Consider the following 15,664-nt stretch of genomic DNA (forward strand, 5'->3'; position numbering starts at 1 on the left):
TGCTGTCAGCTTTTCTCTAAAGTTTTGGCTTTTCCAGAAGTTTCCACGTCCAATTTAATGCATCAACCCTTTTTAAGCAAAGGTAAAAAAATAAAAAAAAACACTTCGACCAAGTGTAGTAACATGATTTTGTAGTTAGAGATTTTTCTAATTTTGCAGTGTGCATTCAGCATTTTTAATGCAATCTTTTGTTTACTTTGTTTTTTGTAATTTCTTTGTGCTTTTGTTTTTTGTGTTTGTGTAATTCTTTTTTTTTTTGGTGAAATGTTTGTTTTTTTGTGTTCAACATGTTGATCCAGAAAAATGTTTTTTTAAACTCTCGTTTTTATTTTTATTTCAGCTAACGAAAATGGTTTTTCAATTCTAGTTTTCATTATTTTGTTACTTTTCGTAAACTATAATAACCTTGGTCTGTACCACGTGCAACAGACAGGCACTGAAGCTTGTTAGCAGTTTGTCTCAGCACAAGATTCCTTGAAGAGAATCCCTTTAACCCTTTTTTTTTTTTTTTTAAAGACAGGACCTGCCATATTACATTAGTGCATGTAAATACAATCAGTTTGAACACAAAGAACTAACCCACTTCTTGCCAGTCTTGTGTTATTGTCCATGAACAGAAATCTGCATTTGTTTTGTATTTAAAAAAAACAGTAAAATAGCCCGATAAGCAGAATAAAACTGTTGATCCAGTAAGTGAAAATTAATTATTTTAAGTGGTTTCTACAGGCAGAATGAAAAGGAGTCAAAAACAGACAAAATAGTCCTAAACTCCAAAAGGTTTAGAAAACAATGGTCTAATGTTTTTTTCCCCATGACTGTGCTTACTCTCTGCATGTGTGTACATTTTCACTTTGTGTGCAGTCAGTAAGTTTAAACATGTGTTTTCAATGAGCTTTTTCCCTAAATGCAGTGACTCTCACACACACACACAAACACACCTCCAACAGCAGCACCTCTGACTTGTATCCCTCAACGATACACTCAAAGAGACAATTATTGGATCTGGAAATGTTTATTGTGTTTCTGGGTTGTAAAGCAGAGTGCAGCGCACAGCAAGCATTCACAGCAGGACCTACACTGAAGGGCAACTACATCACCGTCCCTCCCATTCCCAGTCAGGACTTGACTTCTCATTTCCAGTACTGAATTTAATTTAGCACCTAACCATGTTAAAAGGCAAGCAAGCCAATAAAGTTCCTTATTTACAAGGAAAACTAAATGTTAAAAGCAAAAACAGTACTCAAAGTGAACATGTTCATGTTTTTTTCACAAACCAAAGCCTTTTTTTTTTCTCTATTTTAAGATTATACAAATACTTCCATATATATGAAAATGAAAAGACATAAAACCACAATTAGGGCCGATAACTTTACTACTAACAAAGATCTCTAACAGTTAAAGTTCTTCTGAATCTGTGTGCAATGCCCCGGAGGTCTTTTAGCTTAAGTGTAGCCTAGCATTGAGACGAAACAAGACCACAGCATCAAACATCACTTGCATTAAGCACAGTTATTCATATTCTAAAGGAACACTTTCAAATATTGGTTGGCCAAAGAAATGCTTTACAATAGTAACAACAACAGAGTCAACATCTGAATGCATCTATACAAATGAATGAAGGCATACGTGTAGCATTGCTGATCCAACGCTCCTGATCCACAATATAGACGAGCCGTTTTGTTCCTATGATGTCCAGTTTCCCCGACGACTTCAACTCCAACAGAAACACGCGTCGGATGCTTCAGGAGTTATCAGCACGTCAGGTAAAAACCGTTATCTAGCAGAGAGGACTGAGCCCGGGCGTCAGGAAATCTACAACTAAAACAGTACACAGAGTGACATTTCTGTTTGTGTAATACAGAGCAGAGTGAGGCTGCAGCTACTCCATACATCCGTAGCTTAGGAAGGAAAAATAAAAAGAACAACAGCAACACTAGACCTCAGCCAGCACACAGGAGACAGCGCATACAACATGTTAGTACATCTCTGCATGGATACATCGATAATAGAGAAGCTTAGAAACTGTCGTAATCCTTCTTGTCCTTTTTGCCTTCGCCCTCGAAGCTGTCCGTCCCGTCGCTGTTGTCCCGGCGACGCTTGCGGCTGTTGCGAACGTTGAAGCGAGGGTTTATCTGCGGCAGAGGGTCCATGCCCAACACTTTATGGATCTGACGGAACGCCAAAAGCCTCAGAGCGAACTGTGGAGGAACAGAGAGGCAACATTTTAAATCCTTCCATCAGATTTATGAAGGACTCCTGGTGAAGCCTGACGTCTCCTTGTGGAAATCTGATACAAAAAGGAACACAATACCTCATTATGCCACTCTACAAGTATATAATAGTCTAGACGGAATTGTCCAAAAAGTTAAAGTGAGGAGCATTTATGGGTACAAGTCAGGAACCGGCCTACTTTACTTATTTCAAGGGTGCTGACTAAAAAAAAATGGTTCTCAAGCGAAATTTTGAACTTTTTTTCTCACCTTTTCAAGACCAACACATTGATATACAATTTTCATATTTTTTTCATTATTATTATTGGTCAATTTTAGTCAAAAATACAAAATTAGACCTCATTTCAAGAGGAAAAAAAAGTAATATTTTTTTTAAAAATATAAAATTTATACTTTTTAAAACATTTTTTGCTGACATCCAAAAATGAACAATGTTTTCAAAACATAAGTTTCACTAAAAGTTGACATAATCTACTCTGTGCACTCCCATCAAGAAATTATTATTTCACTCTATTAAAAAAATATTCAGGTTTTATTACTTTTTTTCATTTGAAATGACGACTAATTTTGTATATTTGACTAAAATTGACCAATAATAATGAAAAAAAAAAAGAAAGAAAATTATATTGCAATTTTTTTTGTCATGAGTTGCTTTAAAAGATGAATAAAAAATGTTGCTAATAATTTTTTTCTACATGTCCTAAAACCATTTTAATGTCATGGGTCCTTTTTGACCCCTGAGGAGGATTGGTGCTATAAAAATATATAGAACACGTAAAAATGTATGAAGAAAGTTGAAATGTATATTATCTATAAAGGATGCAGAGGGGCACATATGCAGAATTTCAAGCAATTCTATGAAAGTTAACCTATATTAATCATATGTTGAAAATGATTTGGGGTCAAAAAGGACCAAAGGAGGGTTAAATCAGTGCAGTCATCATGTGATGATGCGTTCAGGTTCTCTGAATGTCTAACAGCCTGGTAGTTCAGTAGGATGTTAGAGGTGGTACCTGGGCGCTGGAGGTGATGTCCTCTCTCTGCTGCTCCCCCAGACAGGTGAGGGTGTCCACAGGCTTCTTCTCACAGGGATCCACTAGTCCTGGACCACCTGGTCAAAGAGAGGAGACAGCATGAAAAGATGTTTGAGTTCATCAACAGACGTCTATAGACATTCATCCCTTGGAACGTTTGAATATTCATTTTGGACATTTCAAAACCGTTAATCTCTAGAACTTAAACAATAAGTCAATCATTTCCGTAGCCTTTTTGAAAAAGCTGCACGTCGTCATTCGCCTCATTTTACTTCTTTCTTTTTTCCCCCAATTCATCCGCTCCTCAGGGGCCGGGTCACGTGGGCAGCAGGCTAAACAAAGTATCCAGGTGTACCCTGGCTCCTCTTACCTGTTGGACTGTTGGCATTCTTCTATAGAAATAAATCCTGTCTTCCTCAGCACTGTAGATAGTGCATGCTACATTTCTATCAGTTTTACATGATGGTGACATTATTTATATACATGCTTCTCCCTCTGTCCTTAAACCACTTGATACAATTTATCATTCTGCTAGTAGATTTATTACAGGCGATGGGTTCATGACCCATCACTGTCATCTCTATCAGAATGTAGGTTGGACTTCTCTGGCTCTAAGAAAGGAGCAACACTCTATATAGTTTATTTATAAGGCACGACTAAAAAAACTTCCACTACTTATGCAGCCTACTGAGCTTCACATCTCTGAACTATCCCACTGGTGCACATAACCCACTGGCTCTTATATATAATAATATTTTTTTTTAAAACTAACTAAAACTAACTAATGTTACAGTGAAAATATCCTTAGTTTTTGTCAACTTTTTCATAAATAATCCAGTGTTTCTATTAGAAGAGAATTCTGTGAACATGCAGGAACACATTGATAAATATATTTACTGAGTCTACACTCCAACCAAAATTCACCTGGAACTGTAAGAGTTAATAACCTTAATGGGGCTGAGATGGATAAACCAAAGGAAATAAAGGCCAAATTTATTATGACCTCTTTGAATCTGGCACCCAACACAGTCTATTACAAAAAAAACTAAAACTAATAAAAACTTAACTAAAACTAAGCATTTTCAAAAATAAAAACTAGCAAACTCACTCTAAAAAATAATTAAAACTAACTGAATTTGAAAACAAAATGGTTTGTATATATATATATATATATATATATATTGATTAATTGATTTTATTTCCCTGCCCACTATATTGAGGGGAATCTGCAAGTCGTGACTTCAGCAAGTCACAAAGACTGGTAGTGTTGATCCATCAGTTCATAAGATCAAACACATTTACAGCAGGATATCTGTTATTTAAACAGCTGTCAGAGCAAAAACACTTCACTAAATGTGACAAAAATGGACTTGATGCAGTAAAAAAATGGGGGGAGAGAGTATGAAAAGGTTCAGTTCGTTGTTTTTTTTAGCTTGGAAGATCTTAGTTCTGGTTCTTTAACTTGTTGGTAGCACATTTCACAACACAGCAGCTTTTAGACATGTTTCTGTTGTTTGCTAACAGACGGGGGCGAGGAGTCTCCTTCATTCAATATAAAGTCCATGGAGAGCAATGAGTGTTTTCTCCTGTGGGTGGGGGCGGGGCTGACATGTGCTCAGTGATGTTTGCCATAGAACAAGTGGAATCAAGAGTAGATTATGCCATCTGCTGTTGAAAAAGGGTACTGCCAATCATTTTTTATCTTGGCCCAATTTAATAGTCACTCATTTGTATCAATTTTTAACTCTTTCGCAATGCATCGTTACATCCCTATCATAGACACTGCCATTAACTATTCCTGTAACACATTGCCCACAAAATTGCAAAAATCACATTGACCAAACGTGGTCAACCAAAGGTTCTGACCTGGTCTGTCATTTAAAACTCCACCTGCTATGAAGGACATTTTCACTAGAATTTCAGTTAGTTTTGTAACCACACAATACAGTTTCAGTTAGTTGTTTTTAAAAAAAACTCTCATTTTTATTTCAGTTAACGAAAATGGTTTTTCAATTCTAGTTTTCATTATTCCGTAAACTATAATAACCTTGGTCTGTACCACATGCAACAGACAGGCACTGAAGCTTGTTAGCAGTTTGTCTCAGCACAAGATTCCTCGAAGAGAATCTCTTTAACCCCCTTTTTTTTTAATGACAGGACCTGCCATATGACATTAGTGCATGTAAATACAATCAGTTTGAACACAAAGAACTAACCCACTTCTTGCCAGTCTTGTGTTATTGTCCATGAACAGAAATCTGCATGTTTTGTATTAAAAAAAACAGTAAAATAACCCGATAAGCAGAATAAAACTCACTGAATATGAAGATAAAAAACAAACAATGTCTTACCAGTGAGTAAAATCCCAGAAGAAATACATTCAAAGACCCGTCTCAGAGCGTCACCTGGGCTGAGGGGGGCCGACGCGCTGCTGATGGCCTTCTCAACCAGCAGCTCCATGGCCTGGACACAGTCAGCCAACATGGTTACACACTCAGTCTCTGGCTGCAGGACACTAGTCACCATTTAACCCTTTGATGCACAACAGATTGACCCCCTTCTAATGCACAACACGGGTATAAAATGACCTGCATTCATTCCCCATGTTATTTAATGCTGCTGTGTGTTTCTGTGCTCTCTCTTTTAATATCAACATATTTTATGATTGAATATTCCAAGTATTCTTTAAATATCTTGTTTTTGATAGCAACAGATCGTTATTTTCATTTTGCCTCTCATACTTTATGAAGAAAAAAAGTTTTTGTATTATTACTTAGCTAACTAAGTTAGGTAAGTAGTTAGCTTAGCAAGCTACTTAGCCAAAAAGTCAGCTTAGTAGCTAGCTTAGCAAGCTATTTTGCTAAATACTTAGCCAAGAAGTTCGCTAAGTAGTTAGCTTAGCAAGCTACTTAGCCAAAAAGTCAGCTTAGTAGTTAGCTTAGCAAGCTATTTTGCTAAATACTTAGCCAAGAAGTTCGCTCAGTAGTTAGCTTAGTAAGCTACTTAGCTAAAAAATGGATATGGGTCATTTTTGGTCTTTAAATATCTTGTTTTTGATAACAACAGATCATTATTTCCATTTTGCCTCTCATACTTAGAGAGAAAAAGAAAGAAGAAAAAAAGTTTTTGTATTATTACTTAGCTAACTACTTGGCTAAGTAGCTTACTTAGCCAAGAAGTTCGCTAAGTAGTTAGCTTAGCAAGCTACTTAACCAAAAAGTCAGCTTAGTAGTTAGCTTAGCAAGCTATTTTGCTAAATACTCAGCCAAGAAGTTAGCTAAGTAGTTAGCTTAGCAAGCTACTTAGCTAAAAAACGGAAATGGGTCATTTTTGACCCGTGTTGTGCATTAAGAGTAGTGACACAAAAAGGGATTTTATTAAAAAATGAATAAAGGAAAACTTAACATTAGGATGTATGATGACCAAAAACAAACTAATTGAGGAAAACCTGGAATACTGAATGATAAATTAATTTATTGCAAAGATATAGAACATAAAAACTCTTTCGGGTCACTTTAGACCATGTTGTGCATCAAAGGGTTAAAGCTCAATTACAATACAAGTAATTGCAGTCAGTGTAGAAAAGGTGAACCCAGTAATATTTGACTGCCTCTTTGCAAAATATACACAACATATAATGTTTCTGTCACTGACTGTTCTTAGTTCTGCAGCTGCTGATATTCTATCTTTTACAGCAGTCAAACTCCTGGGAAAATCAACAAGCAGTGTGTTTCTGTGTTTGATAAAAATAAATGTAGAGAGTAAAATAAAAAATAAAATACTAGTGCAGCATTTGATAAATGAAGTAAGCTTCATTTTAATGGGGTGTAGATATTCAGCAGGACTATGTGCCACCAGAAACTTTGAATTATTTATATTAGAATTTAAATTGCTTAACTTGAACTGCATTAAAAAACTGAATTTGAATTGTAATTTAAATTTAATTCATTAGTTTGGAACTGAACATTCAGTTCTCACAATTCAAATTCAGTTCACAAAATTAAATTTAAATTTTCTGAACAATTGAACAATTTTCTCAACAATTGTCAATTTCAATTACAATTCAGATTCAGTTTTTTAATGCAATAACTCAAATTGAACAATACAAATTCAAATTATGTGATTCAAATTCAGTTTTTTAATGTAATTATTCAAGTTTAACAATTCAAATTCAAATATAAATAATTCAAATTCAGTTTCTGGTGGCACATATTTCAGCCCATACGGTACTGATTGTTCCTGGTTTTGGTAGCCATTGGTAAGTTAATTTTAAAAATGAATTATAGGATATTGTCATAGAAATATAGATAGACATAGACACTCCAGGGGTTACATGTAACTTCAGTGAGGTCAATACCGTGTGGAGAAAAAACCTCACTCAAAGCACCAATAACCAAAGACTAGTCCTTTCTACACCATTCATGTTTGTTGTCAAAAAAAGTAATTGGGCCTTAAGTGTGAGACAGTCAGGATTTCAAGTTTTGTTCGTGAATTTACAGTTTTTCTCAGTCGCTTTGGTGCATTTCTCACATCACTATTAACATTTGCACAACAGTTTATACATTTCTCAAAACAATCAGTAGCCTACAAACTGCAAAACCTAGTTGATAACCTGTAAAAGCGTGTCACTGTCTCTAAATGGATCATAGCTCATTCCTCTACAGCAAGTATTCATGTCAGTGAAAGTGTCAGTGTTATCAAGGTGAAAAGTGCTGACACCATGTTTATGAACATTATAGTCAAATGTCTCTGTCATGTTTTCATTATGACACTTTACTCTGGAAATGTTTTCAATGCTAAAAAGTCAGATCTTGGTGACGCGACCTGAAAATGCTCCAGACAGACTTTATACTATTTACACAGCCATTAGAAAACTACAGTAAAGTTACACATTACTGTATTTAGGGAGGTAACTGAGTACAACACACTGAATATGTATGATTCATATTTTTACTGCATATGCTCTTTGCAATTCTGATTTGTTTACAGCATTGTGCAAAAGGAACAAACAGCCTTATTTACAACAAACATGGCGTCCCTTTGGGTGGAGCTGTGACAGTCCAGAGTCACAGTGTTGTAGAAATGGTCCTCACTATGTCCTGCTGGTTCATATATGTTGTAAAGTGTTTCTGGTTTATGGATTCAGCTCTGAGTGATTGTAGAGAAGTGGCTCATCATTGGTTCAACTAATGCTTCACACAGCCTTCTCATCAGAGAACGCTGAGCTTCACCTCAGAGAGATTATTCAATTCTGGAGACATTTTCAGTAAAAAATAAAGATTTAAAAAAAAAAATGTATACAATTTGCTTGACAGATTTTGACAACTAGCTCAACCTTTTTGTATGTAAGGACTCAAGCAGTGAAATGAGGACTATTAGTTTTAAGTATAGTTAATTATGACTGACATGACATAAGCAATGATAATGTTATAAAACAACAGAGGGTTGTATGAAAGCACTTGATGACTGTCCAAAAGCATTTCTAATATGTTGTCAAGTCAAGTCAAAGTTTATTTATAGAGCACATTTAAAAACAACCTCAGTTGACCAAAGTGCTGTACAGTTATTAAAATAGAATAAATCATACACAAATAGGTATAAATAAAAACAATGAAAACAATAAAATACTAAAAACAGTAAAAACAATAAAATAAAATAGAATAAAATAGTAATAAAAACTAAATCCAAAACAGTGTTAGAGATAAAAAGACAAATGAAAGGGTAAAAAGGAGAAACTGCTACTATGACGACTAAATGTTGTGGAGGTTGAACTAACTGTTGTGAAAATGTTAATATTGATGTGAGAAATGCACCAAAGCAACTGAGACAAACTATAAATGATCGTCCCAGACTGGTGACGCTTCTCTCATCAAGTTAAAAGAGCTTTGAGGCCTTTATGTGCCATACTTACCCATCCAGGGAAGGGAGACCATGTGGGGACCCGCTGACAGAGGTCCCGCAGGATCCGGATGATGATCACACACGACTGGAGTCCGTTTGCTCTAGCCTTGTGATGCAATAAAGGTTAGGTTTACGGAGTGACGAGTGACAAGAGATGGACCAGACAAGTGAATCAGTTCTGTCATAGAGGTCCAAACACTACTGTGCATAATGGAAGCTTGAGTATGGTTTGAGGTGTGAAGGAGCCATAAGAGCTTGCAATCAGCTGCCATTCCCAGTAGTCTTGTACCTCACAGTTAGTAAGGGAGTTCAAAGTTTGCAAGATGCACAAGAAATGAGAGCTTGTCATCTTCTAAACCCTGACCCCAGGTTTATCCAGGTATCTCACAAACAGGTACTTAAAGTACAAGAGTCCACCTGAGAGGAGAGTATAGGGACTGACAGAGCAGAGGAAATCTGCTTTACTTTGCCTGTGCTTTTGCTCCGTTAGCAAAATCACAGGAAACTACTCAGATATTCCTTTTTCTCTCAATCCCTATTCTACAAAATATATAGAATCAAAACAATACAAACGTTGAACATGAAAGCACTTCTTGATGGCACAACTTTGTGCAAGTTATTGTGCAGCCTTATGGAGTCACATGTAACTATAATGCAGTAACTGGAAAATTGAAAAAAGGGAATACAAGGATGCCAGTTCTTTGCTACAGAACTTTTTTTTTTTTTACGAGAGCTTCAAATGAACTTAAATTTTATCATCAATACATATGGACAATAACCAGATGTTTGTTGTAACATGTGGCATCCTTGAATATTTTTCGCTTTCAAATAGTAATAGATTTCCTCATTATATAGAAATGAAAACCAAATGTGTAAACACAAATAAATGAATAAACAAATAAATAATGCATCTCATAAGGCTACAATAAGAAAGTAAAATGATGTTCCGAACCTGGAACCACTTAGCGTGGCGCAGAGCAGCCAGAGCGTCAAGGCATTTTTGCCTGTCCAAGACGTCCGCTGGGTCTTTCACCATACCCGAGGTTACATCTAAAAATGGATTTCAAGTGTCAAAATGGTGATGAGGAATGGGTGTTTGACCAGGTCAGCGAGGCTGGCAGAGAACAAACACATTGCCACACATACCAATGTCTCTTTCCATGGCAACCTGCAATCGGTTGCTCGTTTTGTCATTTTATTTTGGAAAAATCTGACTAGACAAACCACCACAGTGTCAGAGTAATGGACAGGGTCATGACAGGGGACGAGATTTTCACTCATTATACACTACCGGTCAAAAGTTTTAGAACACCACAATTTTTCATTATTTTTAATTGAAATTCAAGCAGTTCAAGTCAAATGAACAGCTAGGAAGGGTACAAAGGTAAGTGGTGAACTGCCAGAGGTAAATAAAAAAGGTAAGCTTAACCAAAACTGAATGTACATTTCAGAATTATACAAAAAGGCCTTTTTCAGGGACCAAAAACTTGGTTAAAAACTTAAAGCAGTTCTGCAGCAACGGAGGTTGATCAAGCCTTGAAAGTTGCTAAGTTGCTACCAATTCCTACAGGTGTCCCAACTTTTCTTGATCACTTACAACCTACAAGTTGCTCCACATTTAAGGGAACTTCTGCAACAGCGTTGGGAAGAACTTTCTGAAGAATATTTGATTTCCATTGAGTGTGTTCAGCTGTTCTATCTGTTAAGGTGCTACTTCAATGAGTCAACAGTTTAGAATACATTTTCCTTTCTAAACTGATTCTATGATTTATTTTTTAACTTCAATTGTTGATTTGTTATATGCATTCATTTCAGAGTACAACAAGACATTAAACTGCATCATTTTCAATAAAATTCTGGAAAAGTTGGAGTGTTCTAAAACTTTTGACCAGTAGTGTATTCCCTAACAGGGATTGGTTTCAAATAGACTGATGTGTTGGGCTACATTACATGGCTTTAGGCTCGCTGAAGTTTTGAAGCCAGTACCATTTTATCAGGTGATTTTGTTGTAAAGCTTACCATTACGTTGGTAAGTCCCATGGACAAAAACTTAAATTTTTAGTAGATTTTCTTTCTTTAGCTTTGGGACAGAGGAGGGACTCCACGGCTGATGGTTATTAGTATGGACTTGGTGAAGAGCTAATGGCTAACGGCTAATATGGAGGGACCTGATAAAAAAGCGGCATGGCAATAGTAGGTGTGGCAACGTTTTTGGGATGTGAGAAAACCTTGGTCAAAAATCCTTCCGAAGCTGTTTGGCCCTACTAAACCTCTGATGGGAGACAATGTGCTGGAAAAATTTGTTGGTTGTTTTTTTGTTGTTCAAGGAAAAAAAGGGGGTCTTTGTGCTGGACTGGTATTTATGACTAAAGATATAAGAAAGAAGAAGCAATGGGTGCTGAAGAAGAGAAAAAAACATGAGAACTACCAGCAAACAAAAGGGGTTAGGATATCACTGCATGCATACCTAACATCAGCAGGTTGGAATAAGACCCCAACAATCATTGGATACCAACGATTCCTCTCTCATAGCCTTCTGTACCTGAACTTTTAACAATACTCCCCTAAGAAGCATTGGAAACAGTTGCTTCGTGGTTTGACTTCATCTTTCTATTGTCAAATTCATTCAAAAGAGAAAATGTGAAATCTTCAAATTATTTGTCCTAATCTTCCATTGTCATTGAAATCAAAAGGACAAAAACTTGTCAAAGGCTTTCTTTCTTTCTTTTTTTGTTGTTGAGTCCTATGTATGTGAAGGAAGATGTCAATCAACTCAGGGGAGCACTTCAGAACAGGGGACCTCAGCATGGTGAGCTGTTGTTCACCAGTACACAAAAGGAAGATTTGTTTCCTGTGAGAAAGTAACATCTCATTTCCTCTGCCAAATCTGGATTTGAGAAAAGGTTGCAAAACTCGAGCATCTTTGTATACGATCAATTCCAAATTAAACTTGAGGAACAGAAGTGTCTCCTGTTGTCTATTTAGTCATCTTGTCTTTTTTTTTGTCTCCTCATCTCAAAGGAAATTTGGAGAAAGATACTGTAATGCACGTCTCCCATTGATTATAGCTAACGATAAAATGGAAACAGAATCCCCTGAACACAGGAAACAAAACAGAATCTCACCTGGGATTAACTAGACTGAACACAATGCAAACACTGGTCATGCTTTGTTTAAAAGGATAAAGATAGCATTTGAGAGGTAAGAGCAAAAAGCCTAAGAGCAACACTGCTGGCACCTGCCTCCTTCTGGTTTTCGTTTTAGACTAGAAGTGATCTTCCCCACACTATTAAAATAAGTATCGGGGGGAGGGGGGGCTCTCATGGGCTCCCAACTTTGGCCTGCAAAAGCAAATTATCCTAATATTCATTAAAAGAAAATCCATTCTAAAAAAGGTTTCAGTTGTTTAAACCAGCTGTTGTCAACCTTGGGGTCGGGACCCCAATTGGGGTCACGAGATGATTTTTTGGGGGTCTCCAAATCATTTTGGAAGTCAGCTCTGTCTCCACTGTGTTAAAGTGTTCATGTGTTTTAGTCTTTTTGGTCATTGTGTGTGTTATTTGGTCATTTTGTGTCTTTTTTTGATCATTTTGTGTCTTTTTGGTAATTTTGTTTCTTTTTTGGGTCATTTTGTGTCTTTTTTGTGTCTTTTTTTATCATTTTGTGGTCAATTTGTGTCTTTTTTGGTCATTTTGTTTCCTTTTTTTGGTAATTTTGTGTCTTTTTTTAGTCATTTTGCGTCTTTTTTTTAGTAACTTTGTGTCTTTTTTTAGTCATTTTGTGTCTTTTTGGTAATTTTGTTTCTATTTTGTGTCTCTTTTGGTCATTTTGTGTCTTTTTTGATCATTTTGTGGTCAATTTGTGTCTTTTTTTGGTCATTTTGTTTCTTTTTTGGGTGATCTGAACTGTGCGTGTGAGATTGTGTTCAGTGAGCGGGGGTCGCGGACAACATGCATGTTAAATTGGGGGTCGCGTCTCAAAAAGGTTGAGAACTACTGGTTTAAACAAAGGTTGGATTAAAAAAATAATTTGGCCGCAGAACCCATGAAGGAAAGAGACCACATCTACCGCACGGTAACATTGCCCTGTCATTCATCTGATTTCTGAAATCCAAATGAATCGTACATGAGGAGCAAGTTGCCAGGACGACCTAATGAGAAGACTGTGGAGTGCCAGCAGGACAGAGCTCTTCAGGGTGTCAACAAACATATTGAAACTGATTTCAGAGAGAGAGAGAAGAAAGAGAAGAGAGGAGGTGCAATGGGAGAGGCTTTGATGGGTGTCCCAACCTCCGTCCCGACCAGGCTCCTCTCTGATGACGGGGGAAGTCAGTGTGATGGTCACTTGCATCTTTGGGTCGGTGCCGGACGTCAGGATGATGGCCGACTCCTGGATGGATCCACTGACCTCATATTTCTCTGGTGTGACAATCTGAAAGAAATGGCGTAGATACAAACGCGCTCACATTATTTTAAAGTCCACTGGACATGCAACTAGTGGAAAGTTCTTTCACTTCTCAGAGCAACAGATACCTCACTGGTGTCATCTATACTACTCAGTGGTCACTTTAATAGGTACGGCTGTAGCAAATTAGCTTGTTAAAAATCAGAGAAATGCATCTTTTACATCAGAGAAATGCATCTTTTAACTGGCCGGTTGGTTAAATAGCTTAACATTCATGCTAACGTGTTGGTATTTGAGTAACACTGAGCTTCACTTTGGCTTCAAAATAAAGTTTTTTTTAGGCCTTGGGGGCATCGATTAGGAAATGTGACAAAATCACTGCAAAAAAATTAACTTCTACGCATATGACAGTCAGATCACAACCCCTTTGTATCTTTCATTAGCTGAATATTATAAGACCATTATTTAAATACACACATGCACAATAAGAAGAACTATGTGCTCTCTTACTCGAGATCCTTTCTCACTGCATCATCTATTCAATTGCTCAGGCTAAAGTACATTTTAACATCCCCTACAACATTATACAAAATGCACCTTGCCCTCAGACTGATTTCTCCTTAGAAAGTAATATCTTGTGTGCATGTCATTTAAGTGCACACAGTTGTGTTAGGGCTATTAGTAAATCTATTATATTCCATTACACTTACTTTCAGTTTACTGTGACAGTAGTACTCTCATTTAACTCAACCAAAGGCAAAAAGATGTTGAGGAAAGCCAGAGGCAGGTACCTATTAAAGTGGCTACTGACAGAAGTGATGTGGTATGATATTTGTAAAGATAGTACTGTTAGTTGTTTGGGGAGGTGCTCCACAATGCGGCTGAGGAGGCTCTTGGTGGGCTTCTCGGAGCAGAGCAGGACCAGGTTGACATTCTTGTCCCCACGCAGCAGCAAGCCTTTGGCCAGGACGCCAACCCTCATCACTCCCTTCAGGGCTCTACAGGTACAAGAGGACGGGGAGGGAAAATATACACACGCAAAAATTAAGTCGATTAAGATGTGATTGTTGTTAAGTGAAATACATCAAAATACAGAATTCTGTCACAATTACAATTAAAATTCACACTGAGAGGTAAGATAAATACCTTTTACACAATATGGCAGCCATTTATGGACTATTATACTAAATATAATCACATGAAAAATTAACAACTGTAAATTTTAAACACTTGACATCCTCCAAGTTGCATTATTACTATTTAAATCGCTTTCTTTTATTTGCAAACCTTGTTTTGATATTTGATTTGACTCCACCTAGGGTTTTTTTTAAATTGCTTTTATTTTTCTACTATCATTCTGTTCTTTCGTGTTGATTTCAAGCATAAATTAACCCATTGAGGCCTGAAATGCCTGTAAAAACCTCTGGGTGATTTTAAAATAAGCCCCTAAAACTTGAAGTTTTTCTGTAAATTCAACAGAAGTGTCAACACTTCTACTAAATAATAGATTTTTCAGCCTCTGTAGCAGATAGAAATTAAATTCATAAAGTATTTGAGAGCTTATACAAATACTACAAAACGATGTATCCGCTTTCCAGGCTTCAATGGGTTAACACATATCTCCTTTATGTTTGTATGCGAACGAAAGAGAAAAAAAAACAATAAAGAGAAGTTGAAAAAAAGAAGAAGTTACAATTACAACCCTGAAAGAGGAAAAATAATTAGGCCTTGATAGTCAAGTTGAACAGCACTCATATTAATGTGTATGGAGAAAAAGCTAAATGAGGTGAGAAAGGCAACCTGCCACTCACTCCTGCTGTCGCTACGGTTACCAAATGATTACATGACCTAGTCTACATGAGGTTAGCTCATCTCGACAGAGTGAAGAAAAGCAACAATGGTCAACTAGCATTAGACTCTGCTGCATGATGGAAAACATGAATCACCTGAACCCTGCAGAGCATCTGCAACATCAGAGACTGCAGATGAAATGCAGGTAGCTGCTGCTATATGAAAGCTACAGGTAACAGAAATGAAAAGCTTCACACACTGGTGCACAAAATGTAGGTAAAGGGACATTATTTCATTGTATGT

The 15,664-nt window shown here is 36.7% G+C and overlaps 1 protein-coding gene across 1 annotated transcript in view; it reads right to left on the reverse strand.

The window, feature by feature from the left end:
- Positions 1 to 993: 993 nt before the first annotated feature.
- The window catches only part of zfr (zinc finger RNA binding protein), a 42,381-nt gene continuing 27,710 nt past the window's right edge, over positions 994 to 15,664 (reverse strand). The window contains exons 14-20 of the mRNA XM_059338125.1: positions 14,418 to 14,568; positions 13,456 to 13,597; positions 10,119 to 10,216; positions 9,177 to 9,272; positions 5,617 to 5,728; positions 3,245 to 3,342; positions 994 to 2,198 (exon numbers count right to left, since the gene is read on the reverse strand). Coding sequence (XP_059194108.1) covers positions 2,016 to 2,198; positions 3,245 to 3,342; positions 5,617 to 5,728; positions 9,177 to 9,272; positions 10,119 to 10,216; positions 13,456 to 13,597; positions 14,418 to 14,568 — 880 coding nt within the window. The 3' untranslated portion in view covers positions 994 to 2,015. The remainder of the gene's footprint in view (positions 2,199 to 3,244; positions 3,343 to 5,616; positions 5,729 to 9,176; positions 9,273 to 10,118; positions 10,217 to 13,455; positions 13,598 to 14,417; positions 14,569 to 15,664) is intronic.

The sequence above is a fragment of the Centropristis striata genome, chromosome 7 (genome assembly GCF_030273125.1).
Source record: "Centropristis striata isolate RG_2023a ecotype Rhode Island chromosome 7, C.striata_1.0, whole genome shotgun sequence".
Classification (NCBI taxonomy): Eukaryota; Metazoa; Chordata; class Actinopteri; order Perciformes; family Serranidae; genus Centropristis; species Centropristis striata.